This window comes from Sycon ciliatum, chromosome 7 (genome assembly GCF_964019385.1).
Source record: "Sycon ciliatum chromosome 7, ocSycCili1.1, whole genome shotgun sequence".
NCBI classification, from domain to species: Eukaryota; Metazoa; Porifera; class Calcarea; order Leucosolenida; family Sycettidae; genus Sycon; species Sycon ciliatum.
The window spans coordinates 25,511,260-25,525,516 of NC_088649.1; the positions used below are offsets into that span (position 1 = coordinate 25,511,260).

The following is a 14,257-nucleotide window of genomic DNA, read 5'->3' on the forward strand; positions in this document are numbered from 1 at the left end:
ACTACTGTCAGTAGTATGACCCCAACATGTAATATTACTTGTCCCTACTTAGCAGAATAACACAGTAGTTGCGAGTATTTCCCGAACTAGGCTGCTAGCAAGACTACAATCATGCGTACCAGGTGTGCTGCGTTTGGTTTTGCAAGTGTGTAGGCGTGCATTGTTTTATGTCTGGTCAATAGAATACTCGTATTCGTTTGAATACTCGCTAGTTTTCTCAAATACCACTCGAGTCGATGATTATGGCACACAGTTCAATCATACTGTTGCGGATTTCTGATCGACTATGATTTACGCATGTTGTTGTATTTGGCTCTTGGCTGGTGGAGTCCAGTGTCTGATGTCATATATGGTCTAAGTGTACGCGCGAATATGGTGTGATGTGTGACGTTTATGGTATGTGGTGCATGCAAGAATACGCGTTGTCAGAGAGTGAGGATGTACTTCCGTCTGTGTGAGAGTGACTGTCAAATGAATGCTGTACATGCGCAGTGCTAGTTTGGTCTGGGAATGAGAGTCATGTGTGACTCGTCCGTGGTCTGGTTGTCTTGGTCGGGTCATGTGTTCTGTACGTATTAGTCCCTGATTGGTCGTTTCGATGTGTTCGCCCTTTTCTCTGTTGGTTGTTAATTATTTCTTTGTCTTTTCTCCCCCGTTATCCCGCCCACCAGTTATTTATTTATTCCGAGAGATATTGTTCAAGTAACTGTGTCGTCCTCTTGCCCACGTGAATGAGTCAGAGAGTGGTTGTTTGGCGGGGAGCGGGGGAAATTTCACAACATTGGCGCCCAACGTGGGGCTCGAACCCACGACCCTGAGATTAAGAGTCTCATGCTCTACTTGATGATGGTGTGCAGTGTTTGCAAACCAAACCATTTCCTGTTTTCTTGTGTGGTATTGAAAGCTGGTCAGAGTTCCTTTTTGTGTTTGTTCGTTCTTTGCCGCATCCTCTGCTGCTTCTGCCATAACACCCCACTGTCCGCTGAAATGATCTGTGCAGCAGCAGTTTGCATGATTTATCTGTGCACATGTTCTGCTGGTTTCAGAATTTGGACAAGTATAGATTATAGCAGAGTTTGTAGAATCAATCGACAGCGACACAAGTGTTTATAATCTCAAGAAAAGATCAAATTGTTTTCGCAGCAATTGAGATTGAGGCTATTAGATCTGTCTGATGAATTTGAATTGTTTTTGTTGTGCCTATATGACGCTGGCCATGGTTACAATGCAGTATGTAATCAGTTAGTAACCCCTTGCATTCTGCTTACCTACTGTTGTTCAGACATTGATGAATGTTTGTCGGCTAGCCCATGCCATGTCGATGCTATCTGCATTGATAATGATGGCGGATACATGTGTCTGTGCAAGTCAGGTTACCACGGAAATGGAACTCAATGTCAAGGTCAGTCAGCAATTTGTAATGAGTACAGAGGTGTCGGCACAGTCAAATTGTCCGGGATGTGGAAACTCCAAAGTTATGCTCATTGCGCCAATTTCCAGAGACCAATTTTGTTGGCAGCACTTTACATGTGGCTGATAGAAGCCTGCCATTGTCATGCGTTACGGAGCGTCTTTATATTTTCCGGCTAGGTACTCAAGATCCAGCTGTTAGCCTGTGTTTTTTCCTCTAGTCCTGCATCTATCAGGGTGTGTTAAGAGTATGTTTACAGTCTACTCATGCCAATTAAAACCATGCAATAGCATTCAGGTACCTAGGATGGGGTCCCGGCTTCAGACCAGCAATGTTCTTGTTTTCCAGATTTCAGCTTCTTGTTCTTATTGTATTTCGCTAGTGTCCGAGAGTGGATGTGAACTGTTCAAAGTTACTTTACATGAAACCCCGTTATTCCTGAGTTTAGTGTTCAGCCTGTTTCATTACAAAAATTGTAATCTTTTTGTTCTTCAAGAGTAAGGCATTTGAGCTGATGAGCTTGTTACCTACTCTCGGCAAAACATTGAAAGCTATTTTTTGCTTTTGTCCGTCGTCAGGTGAAAGTTCAAGCTAGGAAAAGGAGAGTTGTTCTTCGGCACTCAATGTTACTGCACATAATGAGTACTTTCTCACCTAGTCGCAGATGCAGAGAAGCAGCTAAAGTCGATGCCACAGGAAGGGAGAAAGGTTTTCTGCAGCGAGAGAGACTCTGCTGGAACTGCCTCAAGTATGGCCATGTGGCAAGGGACTATCGGTCAGGCTTGAGGTGCACAAAATGCCAGGGGAAGCACCATCTGCTAATAAATGATGTGTTGAATGGAGCAGGTTACAGCCGGGAGAAACCGACTTAGATAGTAACAGAGGAGAAGGTTGGATCGTGCTGTCTACACTCAGCAAGTGTGCGGCTGATGAGCGGAGTTGCACAAGTTGAGGGAAGAACTCGAAAGGCGAAGGTTCGCGTGTTCCTGGACTCCGGTGCTGAGGCGTCATTTGTGACTGCAGCGTTGGTGTCAACAACACACGTTGGTGTTGTAAATGTACAGGTGAAGCCGTTCGGCGAGGAACAAACCCAACAGCGCATGGATAAGTACGCCATCACGATCCAAGGTAGCTGCGCTACGCTAGCATTCCGGTACGTGCGTTCGTGCTCCCTCCATCTCGCTCTCTCTCTCTCCTCTCTCTCTCTCCCTCTCTCTTTCTCTCTCTCTCTTTCTCCTGGGCCTGTACTACGCGCCACGTGCTTGTCACTTGTCGCGTAGCGCTAGACCAGGACGTTACACGTATACACCTGGAGGCACGACAACGTACTCGGGGTCATCGACAGGAACATGCGTGAGGAGATTCGAATCCGCGCTGCTGCAAACACTGTACAAACCGAAAATTCAAATGAGCTTGACTTCATCTTATTATTTCTTTTCTATAATTTCCCTAACAGTTGCTGTGAACACCTGGAGTGGAGAGCGCTTGCTCGAGCGTTGACCCGGGTTCTTAATCCACCATACCCAGTTCGCAAGGCTGGACCGGGTTGTGCGGAGCAGGCTTTCATTTCATCTTTTCTTATTATTTCTGCTTTTCATCACAATACAAAGAAATTGCTTAGAGGGGGACAGACGGTAAGAGTCACAGTTCTGCGAGGAAGTGGACATGTTGATCCGCAATGGATGGTTGGTACCCCATGACCAAGCAGTCCATGGTGAGCCTGGTGCTGTGTTTCCCTTGTTGGCGGTGTTCCAGACACACAAGGAGTCCACCCCTGTCCGCCCGCGTTTGGACTACCGGCAACTCAACAAGTTGATTGTGTCGCATCCAGGTTTGGACGTGCCTGTTTGCCAAGAGAAATTGCGTCAGTGGAGGTCTATTGGCAACGCCGACAGCCACGTGTTGCTGGACATCAGCAAGGCTTACCTCAACATCCGCATCGCGCCAGCTCTCGCCAAGTTACAAACGATCGTCTGGAAGGGCCAGCTGTTCGCAATGGAGAGGATGGGCTTCGGTCTATCGATTGCGCCCAAATTCATGGACATAATCGTCAAGTGCGTCCTCCGTGCGTATGCTGATGTGGATAACTATGTCGACGATTTGTATGCTCCGAAGCCTCGTCTGCGTGCTGTCACCGATCAGTTGTCGCAGTACAGATTGCCCACCAAGCCAGCGGAGCCAGTCGTCTCTACTACGGTACTCGGCCTGCTGCTGTCAGAGTCTGCAGATGGCCAAGTGAGGTGGAAGCGTCGTGGTGACGTCATGCCGACCTGTCAGCCCGATGCCGTCACAAGGCGCGAGATTTTCAACTGGTGTGGCAAGCTGACCAGCCACTATCCTGTCGGCTCCTGGCTGCGCCTGGCGTGCAGTTATCTGAAGCGTCTGTCTAGCCTTCAGCCTGGATGGGACGATCCAGTGTCTCATGAAGTCGTCGCTTGTTGTGCGGAAGTCATTCACCGTCTGCAGACCGATGACCCTGCGCAAGGTGTGTTGTCAGTTCCTGAAGACGCACAGTGGTCGTTGTGGTGTGATGCTTCGGACATCACACATGGTGCTGTCATTCAGGCCGATAGTAGGATTGTCGAGGATGGCTGATGGCTGCGGCAGAAGGACGACCGGCGACACATTAACATCGCTGAACGTGACGCTGTGATCAAGGGGTTGCACCTTGCCATGCAGTGGCAAGTGAAGGAGCTCACACTATTCACCGGTTCCAAGACTGTGGCTGCTTGGTTGCAATCGGTGCTTGGCAAGGTGTCTCGTGTTCGCGTCAGCGGCCTGCAGCAGGTACTTGTACAGCGCCGTCTCCAGATTATCACTGATCTCGTCGCTGTCACGGGCTTGACAGTCAAGGTCCAGTGGATCAGCAGTCAGCAGAACAAAGCGGATCAATTGACCCGTGTTCCCAGCAGCTGGATCCGATGTGGCAAGACGCTCCTTTCTCGGATTGCACCGTCCGTCACCGCTGCGGTTGTGACCGTTAGTCCATTCTCATTGGACAGAGTATGTGCTGCTCAGAATGCAGATCCTCAGATTGTTGCGACTTGCCAGCAAGTCATCGATGGTGACCCAGTTACTGATCCTGCGTTTGTCAAGGTCAAGTCACAGCTCGTAGTCCATGATGGTATGCTGTGTCGAAGTGTGAAGTTGCCGCCCAATGATGCAGTCGTCATTCCTGTTATTCCTAGTTCACTCGAGTCCGATGTCGTTCGTGCTGCTCATGTGAACTGTGGTCATGCGTCTTGGGAGGGTACATTGCGCTTCCTCCGCTCGAAGTGCTATTTCCCGAACATGGCTGCCCAATGTCAGCAGTTTTTTTGTGCGCCACTGTTCGCCGTGTGCTGCTGCCAGCCCAACCAAGGGCGTTTCGGCGGATGCCAGTCGCCCTGTGGTGGCTGATGGCCCAATGGAGTGCTGTAGTAATAGATACTCTGGAACTGGGCGTCGATCAGAGTGGAGAGTACCATTGTGTTCTCGTCTGCATGGATACTTTCACCAAGTGGGTGGAAGTGGTTCTGCTCCGTCAACATGACGCGGCATCAGTGGCCGAGGCATTTGTCGGCCTGTGTACGCGGTGGGGCCCGCCCCGAGTGGTCTGCTGTGATAATGGCACGGAATTCATCAACGCCATGATGTCATCGCTGTTTGACACGTTTGGTGTGACAGTGCTCAACGGTGCCGTGCGTCATCCCCTATTACAGAGATCTGTTGAGTGATTTAACCGCACTCTCCTCACCTTAATTCGGAAGGTGTTGGATGAGGCTGATGATTGGCGATCTGAGCTGGACGTGTTACTGTATTTCGACCCTATTCGTGCGCACTCTGTCCTCAAGATTTCTCCTATGTGTGCGATGCTTGGCTGGGAGCCCTCCGGTGTTCTCTTGTCGGCTACTCCTGGGCTGGGCCGGACTCCATCTGATCTTGAACGCCAGGCTGCTCGGATCCGTGATTTTGTGGAAGCTGAGCTGTCCTCCAAGGACTTTGTTGAGTCTGAAGCTGATAACTGTCTGTTCGCCGTTGGTGATGCCGTTCTTCTACGTCGTGAAGTAGAGTAACCCTCTTGCGCATGTTGTATGTAATGTAATGATTGATACGTACTTTCGATATTGATTTCGCTGGTGCACACGTTGGTGCAGCGCTGGTGCACACGCTGGTGCACGCGCTGATGCACACACTGGTGCAGCCAGTTGTTTTGCGTTGTACGTGATGCAGCTTGTTGAGGAGAAGGGTTTTCAATCTCTTGTGTTCAGTTCTTCTTGCTTCTGGCCTGGTCGAGTTCGTGCTTTTTTCTTCTGTACACTTCTTGTGCATTTTGGAATTGAAATTAATAATTATAGTCCAACTTATATCCTTGCGCTGGTCTGGTGGTGGATAATTCCACAACACTCTCGTTTTGTCTGTCCATTTTGTGTATGGCTGATCCGCTCTCTCATTTTGTCTTCTCTGTGTGTGATATGTAATGCAGCTGTGTGCACAAATCCCTGGGTGAAAAAGAACAAAGCATGTGAATGTAAACCGAGACCAGACGGACCCATCTGCACAGAAGGTAAGGGCTAAAGAAGGCTGCTGCCATTTTAGCCCGCGTGTCAAAGAATATATGACCCATGCATACCCGCGTGCTGGACTGTTGTTTTTGAAGACAAGAAAAAGTACTTCCCAGCGTTTATGCCTGGTTCTCCAGCTTATTAGCTGAACGTGTGTTCTATTCAAGTACGAAGCATGATTATAAGTTGGTTATACCTGGGATTGGTGAATGGGTGTTTGTGTTAGTGTTTGTGGTGATGTTGAGGTCTATACAATGTCATGATGATCAAGATACATGCGACAACGACTTGAGAATCCAATAGGTTATTCAAGTTCTATCCCTATTTGTGTGTTTTGGGAAATACGTGAATGCACCCAATCTCTACTGCAGTGTGCAATTGCTTGAATGATGGTCAGTGTACTGAAGACGGCACCTGCAACTGCCGGAAAGGTTTCCATGGAGACCAGTGCCAACATGGTAAGTAACTTCTAAATGAAGTGAATACTCGTGTTTCTTTGATTCACATGCTCCTGGGAATTGTGACCATTCATGTACATGCATACATCAACAATTATTCTTAAGTTATGAATCGGTTCGGAACCAAATTTGGGTTCCGAACCGATTCATACCTGTGTTTTACCACCCCCCCCCCTTCTTTCGGACACAGGAAGCTAGTGCTTGAAGACAGCATGCTTTTCTGGAGACCAGCTCAAGATCTGTCTGACTTCCTAAGAGGCGATTTACGTGACGGCAGTGCATCCCGCCGGGAAGAGAAGCACATGATCCCGAGAGCTTGCAAAACAGACCACGGAATGTCACGATATGCATTTCCAACCACCCCCCCCCTCCCCTCCCCCCAGCCCCTCATGGCACCGGGACCGTACCGGGATCCGTTCGCGCCGAAATATGAGCACATGTGACTAGATCTCCATGGTAGCATCAGGCATGGGATGAGTCCTGCCGTCGTGTAAATCACTTCTAAAGCACTTGATTGTTACAGAAATTGTCTCAAGTGCCAAAAGAAGTGCCTCGGAAGTTTAATTATTGGTATCCCCCCCCCCCCCCCCCCCGCTCCCCCCCCCCTCGCATCTCCTTCCCTCACTATCTATGAACTAACCATGGCTCAGCTCTCCAAACCCGGTGCAAAGACGGTCACCGCGAAATTATTCAATAGCCTGCTTGCATATACGCCTAATCAGAGTAACGTTACTAAAGTAGATAATCGGCAAGCGAGATACGGAGGGCTTGATGGCTGATCGAAGCCCAAGGGACCAGCCCGAGGGCTTTGATCAGTCATCAAGCCCGACTGTACCTCGCTTGAATATGCTTCAGACAATCCCCAACCAATATTTTATCGGAAATAACATGCATCTTAACCTATCTATTATTTGAACTGGACTCCGGTATCCATCTGAGAAAGTCGGTGTACGTCGTGTTAGAGTGTGCTGCAGTTGTGTTCTACTTCGCCTGACTGTGTCTTGCATGTGTACTGTGTTATGTTCAGCTTTCAAGACAAAGTGCCTGGGCACAAATAATGCAATATACACCTGGATGGCTCTTGCCAGCTTGCCGTGTTATCCACATCTCGACGATGGCAGCTGCCAGAAGAAAACGAACTTCGTGCACGCCCGCGAGATGTGCGTGAGAAGAGGATACAACTTCGTAGACTATAATTCCTTCACTGAGCTTGGCTTGAAGCTGGGTGTTAGCGACTGCATAAAATCATTGCTGAGCGAGATGATGGCTAGAAGTAACAGCAGCTACAGCACCCCTCTCAAGATATGGACATCGTACATGTACTTTGGTCAGCATGTTATTTACAAGCAAGGCAAGGACAACTCGAGCGACGCACTATTTGACAGGGATGGAAGAGGCAATCATGATGTCATCTGTGAAGGTAGGCTGTTGCGTTTTAACCCCTTTAAGGCTATAGACCATGGCACCCAGGCTCTGCACTTTTTATTTGGCAATGAAAAAGATGTATAATCTATACCGGTATATACCATACTTCCCCACATATACGCCCATGGGCATATATGTGAAAATTTGCTGCAAAAAAAGAGTTTTTGCTGTGTGAACATGTCCGGGTAGAAGCCCATACGCTTATATTATGTGCAATTAAGGTTTGTCTGTGTTCTAAACAACGGTGTTATCAGCTCCCGGGTGTTTCACCAATAGTGTTCACATTATAAGCGCATTGGGAAACCAGAGGCCACATGCCACGTACTGCTCTTTTCTCTCCGAAAAACTCAACACTTGCAAGCCAGATATGAAAGAAAGAAAAAAATCATCAGTCACGCCACCGGGACTCGAACCAGGGACTTTGCTATTCGCGAGCAATGCTCTAACCAACTGAGCTACAGTATGACTCTTATCCACAGTGATGGTCAATCTATCCTTCTTCGATCGATCCATATCTGGTACTCCGAGTTTCTTGAGTTTTTTTCAATCGTCAGGCAACTTTTCTAATTCTCTATATAATAGTTAGGAACCTTGGGAGCAACCACTCATATATATACATCCTCAGCGCCTGGGCATCATTTTCAATGATGTATAAATATAGCGGTGAATGGGTTAAAGGGTGTGTCCAGTGATAGTAGTGGGACAGGAGGAATGAAACAGAGAGGGCGAGAGTAGTGAATGCTACCGAGGTTTCCCTCTTCAATGAGAAACCTACCGCTCTAGCCAGGGTCATATCCACACATGAGTAACCAATTAGTTTCATCTGCGAAGAAACATGTCATGTGTATGCTTGTGCCATAACCCGGTGTTATACTACTCCTTTGGTAGAACCGCTGAATGATTCGCAAATGTGACACGGTGCTGCTCTATGAAGTCTGGCGAGCCCCAGGCCTGTGAACATTGAACTACTCACTAGCTCTGGGCCCTTCCGTATCCATGAGGTCAGGTGTCATGGAGCGGGGAATTTGATTTCAAGCCTCCCTTATTCGTAGATTTGTTTCATGATGTGTTTGTACCCGCAACTGTATTTTCCCTTGATTTGCAGCCAAATGGCTCGAGGCCAACGATTCTGTACACGCCGCAGCAACTCCAGCACACAGACCCAGCGTGACTGAGCAGTTCGCAGAGGACGCATGTCAGGAGTACGGATATCATCTCATTACCAAGGAGTGGCTAGAAGAACATGGCCATGTGTTAACAGAGCGCTGGCTAGAGAAGTTGGCCCTATTGCATAAGCACCAGCAAGCACCTTACCACGTCGCGTCAATCCGAGTCAATGGCCGTTCCCTTTACAGAACCGTAATGTTTAGCGCGCAAAAGCAGACGTTTCAGAACGCCACAAGCAAAACTCAAGCCCAGATTCTCTGTGTCAGTAAGTGAGACAAGGCTCCTTAACCTAAAAGGCTGACCATGCGCAATTAGTGCTCTTACCATGCACAAGTAGTGCTCTGCCCTTGTGTGTGACCTCAGCACGATGAGTATACTGTTGTGCATTTGTGCATTTGTGTAACATGTGTCCTGTGCCACCGTTAACTGTCTGAACAGGGCTTGTGCTAATAATGTGCCACTATGTACGATGTGACCTTGCAACGTGCAAACATGTCGTATCCAAGCATTCCTTGCACGCACAGTGGATCCCAATATAGAGAGCCCTTCCTGAACTGAGGATCAGGTTGTGTTTTTCCCGTAATTTCGAAGTTTTGATTGCGACTTGCTTGTTTGGCGCAAGCAACTTTATTTGTTGGGAGAAAGTCTATGCAGTGTAGCGTGGCGATTGTCCGCAACCCTGGGAGCGCAGGCCATATCTTGGTGTTCGCAAGAGGGGTATGATGGGATATTATTTTACAGTCAAACACCGATTGTGCAGACGTTAACTATCCGGACAATCGGTTATCCGGATCTCCTGGTCGGGCTGGACAACATACAAAATTGGTAGCTTTTTGTTTGAAGTTTTGCTGATTTTTGCCACTCGGAGCACCACTCAAGCGATGCCCAAGATGTTTTACAGCAGGTTGTTCAGTCAAAATGTACAACGATGAGAAGCTGGAGTGCACCTAGGTCCTGTTGTACTACCGAAGAGAATTCAAAATGGTGAAAATTTGCTGGAATATGCATGTGATAGATGTATGAGTGGTCCCATAACCGACCATTCTTCTCCTCTGATCACCGTGGAAATGGCCAGTGCCCCGAAGGGTGGCTGACAATTGGCACCCTGCTGTATTTTAACGGCAACTGTCAAATGCACTATGCTTTAGCTCATTGGCAGATCCTATGAGGGTAAATACTGAAAAAATCCCTGCTCTCAGGCATCAGTTCCTATAATTTTTTGCTGCATGATAAGGGTTCTTGGACTATCATTTTGGATTATCAAAAATGTCAAGTGTTAGGGACTGTAAAGGCCGATTCACAATACAAATTCTTGCGACTCGTTGTACCGTACAAAATGACCATGGTGACTCATAAACATTTTGAAGAATGAACAAAGTTTGGCACATTTTTCACAAAAAATGTGCTCTGTTTCTGGAGTACCGTTTGGTTGGCATGAGGCTGCTCCATGTGCACCAGCTGTCCGATCCTTTTCTAGTTTGTACAAACCAAACACACCTTTTACTGTTAGGGTAACATGAGTATGTCCAATACTCAATCCCTCTCTTGAAAATTTGAAATGAGCGAGTCGTTGTTTCGCAAAAACTACTGTCAGTAGTATGACCCCCAACATGTAATATTACTTGTCCCTACTTAGCAGAATAACACAGTAGTTGCGAGTATTTCCCGAACTAGGCTGCTAGCAAGACTACAATCATGCGTACCAGGTGTACTGCGTTTGGTTTTGCAAGAGTACATTTCAGGTACTCGTTATCATTCGGGGTCTTCTGCTCCTCTGGCAGAGCATCGTCAGGGTCAAGTAGGTCATCAATAATGTCTTGAACCTGTGGCCCCGCAAAGTGCAACAGCAATGCTCTTGAGCGCTTCTTGTTCGAAATGTCCATGCCCACTAAATAATACTTAAAAAGATTTCACCCACTTCCGCCAACGGATGGACACCTGGGAAGCTGGGCCTGACGTATCAAAACTCTGAAGACGCTTGTCGTCTTCCATCTTCGTCGCCAATGTTACATTCCCACTCACAAGAACACACAGTTGTGGAATGTATTAGGATTATTTACAAAGAGAATAATGGACGTGCAAAGTAACAAGATAGAAAGAAGAACAACTCAGACACAGGAAGTCTGAACTGGAGTGCGCATGCGCAGAGCATAGCGTGCAAGCAAACATGCGCAGAGCCTAGCGTGCTTACGCGCACATACAAACATAACATACGTGTCGGTGACAAGGAAAAGTAGTCACCATGGTCGAATAGTCGCCATTACAGGTTTTACTATGCATGGTTGTGTCTAGCAGCCAGGATGAGCAATTGTGACTGGATTTTGCTGTGCGTCTCATTTCTTTTGTGCTGTATGTATGGAATGACGTGGATGGCCGAAAACAGCGCTAGACCCTCAAGCTGCGGCAGGTGAGTTTGACCAGTTTCTCACACCTTTTGGCAGCACGCATAGCCGCTGAGTGCGTTCCATTTTGCCCACGAATCGATGTTGAATCCATTCATGAATCGCCCCTGGCTATTCACATCACCCCATGTGAGTAGGGTGAATGGATTCCGAACCCATTCCAGGGCTCATGACATGAAATCGAACGACGAGATTCCATTCATGAATCGATTCATGGCAGTAAACAAACGCACCAACTGTGCGTATAGCTCATTGCGATAGAGATTCTCTATCGTGATGAGCTCTACACAAGGGGCCGTCACAACCTGGTCTCTATCACCAGGGGGTCTGCTTATCCAGACTCATTTAACTGGCCATAGCATCCATTTGTGCTGGTGGCCGTGGTCTTCTTCAACAGGTGGTCGCCTTGGCAAGTCTGATTACTGTATGTGACTATGCCTTCAATGGTGAGAGGTGCCGAGTTTCCCCGAATATAAGTCGCACCTTTTTACCCTAAACTTCATTTCCAACAAATGGGGTGCGACTTACAATTGAATATGAATTACTACTGAAGTGAACATGTCAAAACAATAATGATAGTGATATGGACCTGGACCTGGAAATGGGGTTGCGAGTTACAATCAAGTGTCACTTACAATCGGGGAAATACAGTACCGTAATGTCGCGTGCATAAGCCGGATTTGTGCATAAGCCTGTCTCGTGTAGAAGCATGAAATCTGCAACAGCTTTTCGCGTACAAGCCTGTCGCATGCATAAGCCGGGCCAGTACACGAGACGCGCCACGTGTCGCGTGCGTAAGCCGGGCTACTACGCAAGACTGGTGAGCGCGCCTTTTACATGTTCATGTTTGCATGGTACCGTACACTTGCGAAAAAAAAGAAAAAAATCCCGTTGGAAATGTTGGTTTTGACGTCCAAAAGTCAGCAGTTTGCGCATACAAGCCTGGTCATTGAGTGGTGCTTGTCATATAAGCCTGTCTCGTGTATAAGCCTGTCTTGTGTACAAGCCTGACTCCATCACCGGCTTATAGGCATATAAGCCCCGGCTAATGCACGCGACATTACGGTATGTATAACTGACACATGTTTTCACTCCATCTTGGTGTTTTCTTGTCCAGAGAACAGCTGTAGTCCGATGTGCACGGGGGGACTGATGTGTGTGAACGGAACCACATGCCAATGTAAGACAGCGTATTTTACTATTCTACTTGTTATTATTAGTATTATTATTTATTCATATTTTACTAGGGCAGTCCCCACAGACCTATGGTCTTCTTACAGGGTGCCCTAGCCGCTTGTTAATCATCATGTGTGTATTTAATTGATGTGTGTGTGTGTGTGTGTGTGTGTGTGTGTGTGTGTGTGTGTGTGTGTGTGTGTGTGTGTGTGTGTGTGTGAGTGAGTGTGTGTGTGCATGCGTGCATGTGCATGTGTGTATGCGTAAGTATATGTGTGTATGCGTGAGTGTACACGTGTGTGTGTGTGTGTGTGTGTGTGTGTGTGTGTGTGTGTGTGTGTGTGTGTGTGTGTGTGTGTGTGTGTGTGTGTGTGTGTGTGTGTGTGTGTGTGTGTGTGTGTGTGTGTGTGTGTGTGTGTGTGTGTGTGTGTGTGTGTGTGTGTGTGTGTGTGTGTGTGTGTGTGTGTGTGTGTGTGTGTGTGTGTGTGTGTGTGTGTGTGTGTGTGTGTGTGTGTGTGTGTGTGTGTGTGTGTGTGTGTGTGTGTGTGTGTGTGTGTGTGTGTGTGTGTGTGTGTGTGTGTGTGTGTGTGTGTGTGTGTGTGTGTGTGTGTGTGTGTGTGTGTGTGTGTGTGTGTGTGTGTGTGTGTGTGTGTGTGTGTGTGTGAATGTGTGTTTTGCATGCATTTGTGTGTGTGTGTGTGTGTTTGTTTGTTTTCAAAAATATAAGTCCTTGCGTGGCAGGGTGACCAGAGTTAGCAATCCACCAGCGCACATGTACCTGCAATGGGGTTTCCCTTGCCCAACACATGTATATGATGTATTGTGATAACCTGCAAGTCGGTATTCGGCTGTTTCCGAGCATATGCATTACAGTGAAGCCTGTCTAAGGCGGCGGCTCAAGGGACCTTGCAAATGTCGTCCCCGTGTACAGGTGGTCTTCTTTTCAAGGGTCATTGGACTGGAAATAACCTCCATTGGTCCTGGTTGTAGTGGTCTCCTGGGACAGGTGGTCGCCTTATCAAAGTGGTCGCCTTGCCAGGTTTTGCTATACTTATAGCTCTTGCTGTTATTGCTCTTTGCTCCTTCCTGTGCTGGCAATCAGAGCTGTTTGACAACCTGGGGGTGTTTCTGGTCGCCACTTCTTACCCTATCAATACTCTGAGTCCATCGTTCTAGTGAAAGCAATCCCCAAAGTGAGAACTGTAAGCATCTTGGCTTGATGAGGCAGTGAGCCAAGTGCGCCCACATCTGCTCATGAATAAAAACTAACTGTGTGCGTGTGCACTGTCAGTCTGTATCATGGCTGGGCAATTGTTGGCCGCCGTAGCTTTGCATCAGCCATACCAAACGCATACTGTAAGTTCAGTAACGAACATTTAATTCTAACGATTTAACGAATTTAGAAAATTCGTAAACATTTGAAGTCGTTATGAACAAAACGATATGTACATGTACAGTCATTTGCCGGTATTGAGACGGAATTCGTTAGAATTTCACCTTGCTAGCCCACAAAAATCCGTTAACTTTAATTGATGTTAAATTATCTGGTCTTACAGTAGCAGTGCTCGCACTGCTATCTATGGCAGTCTACTGGTCCTATCCTGTATCTACCTATCCTTTCACCCATTCTCGGCCCCTATCTGTCGCCTACTACAGATGTTATGGTGCATACTC

The 14,257-nt window shown here is 47.5% G+C and overlaps 1 protein-coding gene across 1 annotated transcript in view; it reads left to right on the plus strand.

Annotated features, from left to right (window-relative positions):
* The first annotated feature begins 380 nt into the window (after positions 1-380).
* Positions 381-14,257, plus strand: part of LOC135821746 (uncharacterized) — an 18,658-nt gene continuing 4,781 nt past the window's right edge. Inside the window, exons 1-9 of the mRNA XM_065334744.1 lie at positions 381-396; positions 1,283-1,402; positions 5,877-5,957; positions 6,327-6,413; positions 7,441-7,833; positions 8,944-9,270; positions 11,389-11,412; positions 12,525-12,587; positions 14,240-14,257. The exon at positions 14,240-14,257 is cut by the window's right edge and continues 243 nt beyond it. Coding sequence (XP_065190816.1) covers positions 381-396; positions 1,283-1,402; positions 5,877-5,957; positions 6,327-6,413; positions 7,441-7,833; positions 8,944-9,270; positions 11,389-11,412; positions 12,525-12,587; positions 14,240-14,257 — 1,129 coding nt within the window. The remainder of the gene's footprint in view (positions 397-1,282; positions 1,403-5,876; positions 5,958-6,326; positions 6,414-7,440; positions 7,834-8,943; positions 9,271-11,388; positions 11,413-12,524; positions 12,588-14,239) is intronic.